Below are 8,808 nucleotides of genomic sequence, written 5' to 3'. Positions count from 1 at the left end.
GCCTATCTTTGGAAAACTGCTTCTGAGGATCAGTTCCAAAGATAGGCACAGGGATACGCAGGCTGAACAGCATTTCCGCCTGCGTATCACTTTTGAGGATTTGGCCCACTGTTCCTTGGTTCCACCTCTTTCCCACCTGCCAGTACCACCCCTTTTAGAGAATACAGAAAAGTATTTTGTGGCGCTAAGTATTTTGTATGGAATCTGTTTAACCACTTAAGCCCCGGACCAATATGCTGCTAAATGCCCAAAGGCGTTTTTACAATTCGGCACTGCGTCGCTTTAACAGACAATTGCGCGCTCGTGCGACGTGGCTCCCAAACAAAATTGGCGTCCTTTTTTTCCCCACAAATAGAGCTTTCTTTCTGTATTTGATCACCTCTGTGGTTTTTATTTTTTGCGCTATAAACAAAAATAGAGCGACAATTTTGAAAAAAATAGAATATTTTTTACTTTTTGCTGTAATAAATATCCCCCAAAAACATATATAAAAAAATGTTTTTCCTCAGTTTAGGCCGATACGTATTCTTCTACCTATTTTTGGTAAAAAAAAATCGCAATAAGCGTTTATCGATTGGTTTGCGCAAAATTTATAGCGTTTACAAAATAGGGGATATTTTTATTGCATTTTTATTAATTATTTTTTTTTCTACTAATGGCGGCGATCAGCGATTTTTTTTTTTTTCATGACTGCGACATTATGGCGGACACTTCGGACAATTTTGACACATTTTTGGGACCATTGTCATTTTCACAGCAAAAAATGCATTTAAATTGCATTCTTTATTGTGAAAATGACAGTTGCAGTTTGGGAGTTAACCACAGGGGGCGCTGAACGTGTTAGGCTTCACCTAGTGTGTGTTTACAACAGTAGGGGGGTGTGGCTGTAGGTCTGACGTCATCGATTGTGTCTCCCCTATAAAGGGGATGACACGATCGATGCGCCGCCACAGTGAAGCACGGGGAAGCCGTGTTTACATACGGCTCTCCCCGTTCTTCAGCTCCGGGGAGCGATCGCGACGGAGCGGCTATAAACGAATAGCCGCGCCGTCGTCCCGGATCGCTCCCCGAGGGAATCCGCCCGCCGCACGGGGGGGTCCCGATCGGACCCCCCACCCGCTAGAAAGCAAGGACGTATATATACGCCATTCTGCCTGTCCGTGCCATTTTGCGGACGTAAATAGTCGTGCGGCGGGCGTTAAGTGGTTAATGGTTACAAAAAATTCAGTAAAATAGATCTAACAACAATGGACGCCCCAGCGACAATAGACCCACCCCAGCGACAATAGATCTACCCCAGCAAAATTGGACTCCCAACAACCAGCATCAAAAGACCCTCCAGCAGCCAGCAACATTAGACCCTTCGCTCAACAGTAGATCCCTCCCAGCAACAATTGACCCCCTGCAACATAAGACCTACCCCCAGCAACAATACATTCCTCACCAGCAACGATAGACCCCCCTGCAAAAACAGGTCCCCTCCAGTAATAATAGATTCCCAAGCAGTCAGCATCAATAGATGAAATAAAGTTGATAACTTGACTTATATTTAAATAGCACACTTACTGCTATTAAATCGATCGTGAGACAGATTCGTGAATAAAAAAACGTGTGTTTAATGTACACACTTAACATAAGTACAAAAACAGTTTAAATGTATCAAATAGCTTCAAATAAGAGTTCAAAAAATAAGAATTTCAAATGAATCAGATGTGTGTTCCAAAACTTGCTTCCGTATGTTTGCAAAATGAATGTCTGTCAATGTGAGCTTCTTCTTGGTGGCTGAATAGAAGAAAGCTACCAAAGCCCTCAGACCTATAGTTTATATATCAAAGACATTTCTTTGTCTGAATTTCGCGCTCAGACAAATACCCTCCCAAAAGGGTGTGACTTAAAATGAAAACCTGATACAACATCTGTTTTACATCTATCTCAACCTTTACATAGGAAATGGCTCCTGAGAACATAGTCTAAATATTCTGTAGATCTCAAGAGGAAATGGCTTGTTTAGGTAAGAAAAGGTGAAAGGTCTGCAGACACAGCTAAAATCACATTCTAAACAGAATGTGGCCTAGCTAATCAATCACTGAGAAACAGCCATATGAATTACCTCAATAGGAGAACACATTCCAATCAAATACAATTCTTTACTTAAAACATTAAACGTTTCAAATGAACATATATATATATTTCATATTCAAACTTATACGTTTTTGGAGTTTCAAACATCGAATCCAGCGAATTACAAAAGAAAATTAATAGCTCAAACAGTCTCACATTCATTCATATTAACAAGAATATATATATTCTTTATAAAATCCTTCCGGAAGGGATTTTAGAATATAACATTCCCCTCTGAAATATGAATAATGACCATATTTCCTAATCATTTATACACCCATTTATGTCACAAACACTCTGACTTTGATCTAATAACTCCAAATGCATTGTCACCTGTCATCGAATTTGCAACTCCAAAACCTAATCTCCTTTTAAGCTTATTTTGCAACATATCGTCACCTTTCTTGATTTCATTTCTGATTTGCTTATACAGTTTTTTCATTCTAAACATTAAAAATAATTGATATATAATGCATAACATAATAATAATAAAAATAATAACTATAGGATGTGATAAAATATTTCCTGCTGCGGAAGTAATTGAAGTTTTTCCCCAAATAGATATACTATTTTTAAATTGATGCCACCAGCTGGAACCTGTCAAAGTGGACCATTGGTGAACTACCTCTTGCAAATTCCCTTGCTCATGTTTAAACGATATCTCTGCATTCCTGAGTTCTTTAGCTAGAGCCATTAATAAACCTTGATCCTTTTGAATTATGTTAACCCATTCTCTCCATGGAAACTCATCTATTTGAGACAAATTATATAATGTCGGACTAACACTAACATTTCTCAATGATAGATGAGATAAATTAGTTCTTATACCATTTACATTTATGGCCCTTAAATCACCTTCTGCACAATACAATCCCCGTTTTAGGTTTTCTGTGTTTGTGCAAGAGGAAAAGAAAGTCTGAACCCTTTCTGTATCTTTCATGATCTGAAAACAAACTTTCCTTTTATCTACAAGAGTAGTTAATTCAGAAGAAGCTTCAAATGTTTCTATTCTTGCAGAACATAATGTATGATTATGATAACAAGAATGAAATATCCTTTTATCTTGATTAGGTAAACAAAGAACTTTAGACTGAAATTGTAAACATGATGACAAATCTAATTGTTCTAATTCCAAATTATCCTTGTTAAGCGCAAAATCTGTATACTGCAATTTATAAAATAATAATTGAGTATCACTAATTGGTAATCCCAAAACAGTAATTGGAACCAAAATTTGTTCTCTCCCTGCTATAGGAATCATAGAAGAACTGTAACATACATCCTGACTACATCCTAACCATTTATTTACCCATAAATCAGTATGATTTCTTGCATATGCATATTCTCTGGGTAAATTCTGCAATATACCAAGAGGGGTAACTCCACTCTGAAAAGCTTGTGCAATTATTTTAAAATTAGTGGAATATTCTGTTTGAATTTCTAAACATAATCTGGCAATATGTGAATGTTCTTCACTAGTCATTAAATTGAGAGTAATATTCTGAAGATGTAGTATGGATGGACCCATTACATTGGCTGTTTTAATAACCATATCTTCTAATATCTGATTTAAGTTTCTTTGGATCTTAAAACCTTTACTTCCCACTAAACCTGCTGACTCAAGATCAGATTTTAACGTGTTAATATCCATACTATTTGCAATGCTGCCAATTATACCTATGCCCCCTAGGGCTCCTTCGACAATACCACGTCTATTTCTGTTATGACTATTGATTCCAAACCATCTTTCAATACCCAATTCCATATTAACCAAATGTCTTTGACATTGTGGAAACCTTGTAGAAATTTTCCATTCTGAAATATTAAAGTTCCACAATATAATGACGAATGTTCCTTCTCTCAATAGAGCTCTGGATTGTAAATGGTTAATCTGGAAGGGATTAGCAAAAACACTGTTTTTACCAACACATGGAGTTTTCCCTGGGGACATGACAATTATACTTGCATTAGCACATTTCAAGGGATAGCCTTCTATTAATATGCAGCACTCATATATACCAGTATCATTTAAAGATACACCTGATTGATGATAAATAAATTTATCATTGATCCAATTCACATTACCAAAAATTCCTTTGTGAATTATATTAGTTGTACTGTGGAAAAAACTACCCAAAAACTCACCATTCCTTTTCCAAGTTAACAATGAATTTTGAGGTAAATATATCTGAGTACTACACATCAAATTCAATCCATCTTCATCTTCAATGACTTTTAAAGACTGTGGTGACACTTTTATCTCTGGAACAATAATATCTACCACAGTAATACTAATTTTGACTCGTAACTGAGTAGATTTTCTTATTACTCTAAAATCCCATTTTCTTACAATGTCTCCCTTTTTATCTCCAATTATTTTTAAATGTTTTGGATTTAATATTTGTACAAAACTTTGAAAAAGGTAATAATACTGGTCTACTGGAAAAAATATTTTCCCAGAGCTTACCACATCATTATTGACATCTCCAGACCAAATTGTTGAATCATTACCTTTTACAAATAATGTCCAAAAAGCTCTTTTCAGTATATTACATTCAAAAATCTTGGTTAAATTATTAACCCTATAAAATCCTTGCATTTTAACAAAACTTGTTTTCGACTCTATTTTAACTTCGATTTCCACCTCATTACTATGAATGAAATATAATTCCATACAATGCTCATACCCCTGTCCTACAGCTATATACCCAATCAAATCATCAGCTGTATTGACATTGGTATATCTAAACCTATCCAATTTGTTATCTACATTAATATCATTGTCCACATTTCTTTTGCTTCTTAATACTGTAATGTCTTTGAGAAAATTGTCAATCCTGTTAACCTCTACATGGCTGGAACAGTTTGTGATATATTTTACCACTGATAAAAATGTCAATAGAGAAAAAATGAATCCTGACGATGACGATGATGATCAACTTTCTTTCTTTAAGATTTTTCATCTCTTTTGTAGTCATCTTTCCTTCTTTGATCAATTTTTGTAAAAATCATTCCTAGAAAAAAGAAAAGCAGTATCATTTATCTCAAAATATAAATTTTTATCTCATAAAATAACATTATCATCTCATAATATAACATTTTCACTAATCAATGTATATCCATATTTTTGTTGTCTACGTGCATATTCCACTGAATTGAGAGGTCTTTGAACTTCCACCATTAATCATTATGTTTTCTCTATTGCCCCTCTGTGCATCGTAGACAAAAAAAATTCATTGAAAAACCAAATGACATTTTCCTTCCTGTCAGTAAATTCACAGTGTTACAGAAAATGCTGTACTTCTGAAACTTCATCTCAAAACAAACAAGATTAAATTACACTGTCTGCTGTGTATTCCATTTTGTCCCAATAAAACTTTACTATAAGAAAATCAAACAGTTTTTCTTTTACCAAAGTGACCTAAACTCTCATGAATGAATTTAGTGAATTCCCTAAAGGTGTTGAGATATAACAAGACACAAAAACCCATTGAAAGTCATGACGCAACATCAACGTTCTCATGAACCATAGAAGATGTCGAATCAACCTGTAGAGGAACAAAAATTCCTTTTTCTGTTCTTCAGCAAATTAGGGTATCTGTGTGTTTGTTTTCCTTGCAACAATTATACCAATTCAGGTTGAATCACCATTTCACCATGTAAAACCTACTTCCTTTGCTAAAGTCTCTTAAATAGAAACCTCAAAATACTAATAAAGATAGTATAAATATATATATATTGTGCGTATGTGTATGTGTTTCAAACTGGATCAACTTCCTCGTGTGTGTGATTTTTCAAAAGTGTGTGTGTGTGATTCCTATCAGGCTGTCAGCACGTCTGCATGTCCCCCTTTGGCCCCCACCTTTTCTTACAAAGGAGAGCTTTGGAAGCAAAACCCCGCGAAATTTAAATCACAAGGATGTATGTCACTTACTCCAAAATTACTAAGGATGGACTGTGAAGAGCTGAGATAGGAATAATATATATTGTACTCAATGTTTGAAACAAATAACACTACATACATACACATATATAAATCCTTACTTATTCATTCGATTTCTTTTATCATTAAAATCAATTCCCTTCATGTCTTAAAAAAACTTCAATATGATCTGTTACATTTACTGCACAATGCACATCCACTACACTATACAAGTAAAGAAACAATAAATTCTGTCTCTTTTCCTAAACCAATTAATATTCCTTAAAATTTCACTTCACTTTTCATGAGCTAGACGTTACATATATTCCACTTAAAATCTCTTCTTTCAGAATTGTCTGCAATTCTGCCAGAAAAATAAAATATTCAACTTTCTGATTCCCAACATGAAATCTGTCGAACTTACATCAAAACCTTATTCAATAATCCTTATGCAATACCAAAAATCATAGCCAAAAAGTCATAACCAAAAATCATAAATTCCATGCCGCTCACTAAGGAACATGCCTATTTTTTCCTCCCAGCGTAACATTAGAAGTAACAAATGGCTTATTGTACTTTAAATAATATTGTTCTTCTTGTCTAACTTGAAAATTATACCTCCTATGATTACTCCATCTTACAGAGTAAACTTCATAACGCCTTGGAGACGTTTTGAAATTATGTGACTTCCTGTCACTCACTGACCAACAAAATTTTGCCATATGACCTTTCCTGCGACATAAAGAACATTTGAAAACTTGCTTTCTCTGTGCATATGACGATGGATAAACACATTGCTTCTTAGAATAAACAAACGTAACACATTCCTTGTCACTATTGCCTGAAATGCTTTCAAAAACATTCACTGTGTTTTTACTAATGTCTGCTGCAATAACATTATTCTGGTTCCCTGCATGTGATACCTCCTCCATTTTATCTGAGGACTGAGCAAATTCTGTTAATACTATATCTGACTGCGTTTTTTCACTCCGCTCAACATAATTACATACAGTTCCACAATTTAAACAACTAGCTGCAGTAGATACATTCTCATGTGTTTGCATATTGCCTGCATTACCCGAAGTGTCCTCTGAATGTATTTCTGTTACCTCAGAAATCATTGAATTAAAATCTGTAACTAGTTTCATTACATTACTTAATTTCCTTTTAATTTTAGCTAACGAGAATCTCTCTGCATCAATAGCCAGATTAGATTCTAAACATTGCAAATATAACGACTTCCATAAAACAGAATAACAAATCTGTTTCGATAAACCTTGACATTCATCAGCTGAACATTTAAAACATTCCATGATTTTACTCACCGAATAAGAAGTCTTCCGTGTTCTACGAATCTCCAGGTCATTCACGATAAATCAATACTTCTAGGCTCTCGTCAAACTCTTTCCGTAGTTTCTCTCAGTACTAACATGTTCCCCCTTTCGATATAAGGGACAGTTGTAAAAAAACTGCGACAAAATGAGCGACTGGCTGATTGTTGACTTCTAGGTTCTCGTCAGACGTTTCAAAAATTACTCAATACTCTACTTCTCTGCCCTTCGATAGCACTTTGAGAAAGTGGTATAATATTTGAAAATCGTCCAAAGCCTGGCTGGCTTAGCCAATGAAATAAAGTTGATAACTTGACTTATATTTAAATAGCACACTTACTGCTATTAAATCGATCGTGAGACAGATTCGTGAATAAAAAAACGTGTGTTTAATGTACACACTTAACATAAGTACAAAAACAGTTTAAATGTATCAAATAGCTTCAAATAAGAGTTCAAAAAATAAGAATTTCAAATGAATCAGATGTGTGTTCCAAAACTTGCTTCCGTATGTTTGCAAAATGAATGTCTGTCAATGTGAGCTTCTTCTTGGTGGCTGAATAGAAGAAAGCTACCAAAGCCCTCAGACCTATAGTTTATATATCAAAGACATTTCTTTGTCTGAATTTCGCGCTCAGACAAATACCCTCCCAAAAGGGTGTGACTTAAAATGAAAACCTGATACAACATCTGTTTTACATCTATCTCAACCTTTACATAGGAAATGGCTCCTGAGAACATAGTCTAAATATTCTGTAGATCTCAAGAGGAAATGGCTTGTTTAGGTAAGAAAAGGTGAAAGGTCTGCAGACACAGCTAAAATCACATTCTAAACAGAATGTGGCCTAGCTAATCAATCACTGAGAAACAGCCATATGAATTACCTCAATAGGAGAACACATTCCAATCAAATACAATTCTTTACTTAAAACATTAAACGTTTCAAATGAACATATATATATATTTCATATTCAAACTTATACGTTTTTGGAGTTTCAAACATCGAATCCAGCGAATTACAAAAGAAAATTAATAGCTCAAACAGTCTCACATTCATTCATATTAACAAGAATATATATATTCTTTATAAAATCCTTCCGGAAGGGATTTTAGAATATAACAATAGACCCTTCAGCACACCCAGCACCCCTTGCCATTACATACATTCAGTTCTGGAGGTGCCGGAACTGCGTTCCCCCACGTTCCCACTGAAAAAAAGCCCTGTAAATATATATATATATATATATATATATATATATATATATATATATATATATATATATATATATATATATATATATGGGGGCTAGTGTATACAGAGAGGGTAGACTAGTTTACAGGTAAGAGCTTTGTGAATCAGGCACTTACGCTGTAAACCTGCGGCGGTATAACGTAAATGGGATACGTTACGCTGCCGAGGAGTAACGTAATTGT

The 8,808-nt window shown here is 34.8% G+C and overlaps 1 protein-coding gene across 1 annotated transcript; it reads right to left on the bottom strand.

The window, feature by feature from the left end:
• Window positions 1-2,127: 2,127 nt before the first annotated feature.
• LOC120919485 lies at window positions 2,128-7,774 on the bottom strand. The gene is made up of 2 exons (XM_040331670.1): window positions 7,369-7,774; window positions 2,128-5,135 (listed from the first exon to the last, which is right to left on the bottom strand). Exon 2 carries the CDS (start codon window positions 4,793-4,795, stop codon window positions 2,408-2,410), a length of 2,388 nt encoding a protein of 795 aa, XP_040187604.1. The 5' UTR covers window positions 4,796-5,135; window positions 7,369-7,774; the 3' UTR covers window positions 2,128-2,407.
• Between the last annotated feature and the right edge of the window lie 1,034 nt (window positions 7,775-8,808).

Source organism: Rana temporaria, chromosome 12 (genome assembly GCF_905171775.1).
Source record: "Rana temporaria chromosome 12, aRanTem1.1, whole genome shotgun sequence".
NCBI lineage: Eukaryota > Metazoa > Chordata > Amphibia > Anura > Ranidae > Rana > Rana temporaria.
This window is presented reverse-complemented; position numbering and strand designations above follow the sequence as displayed.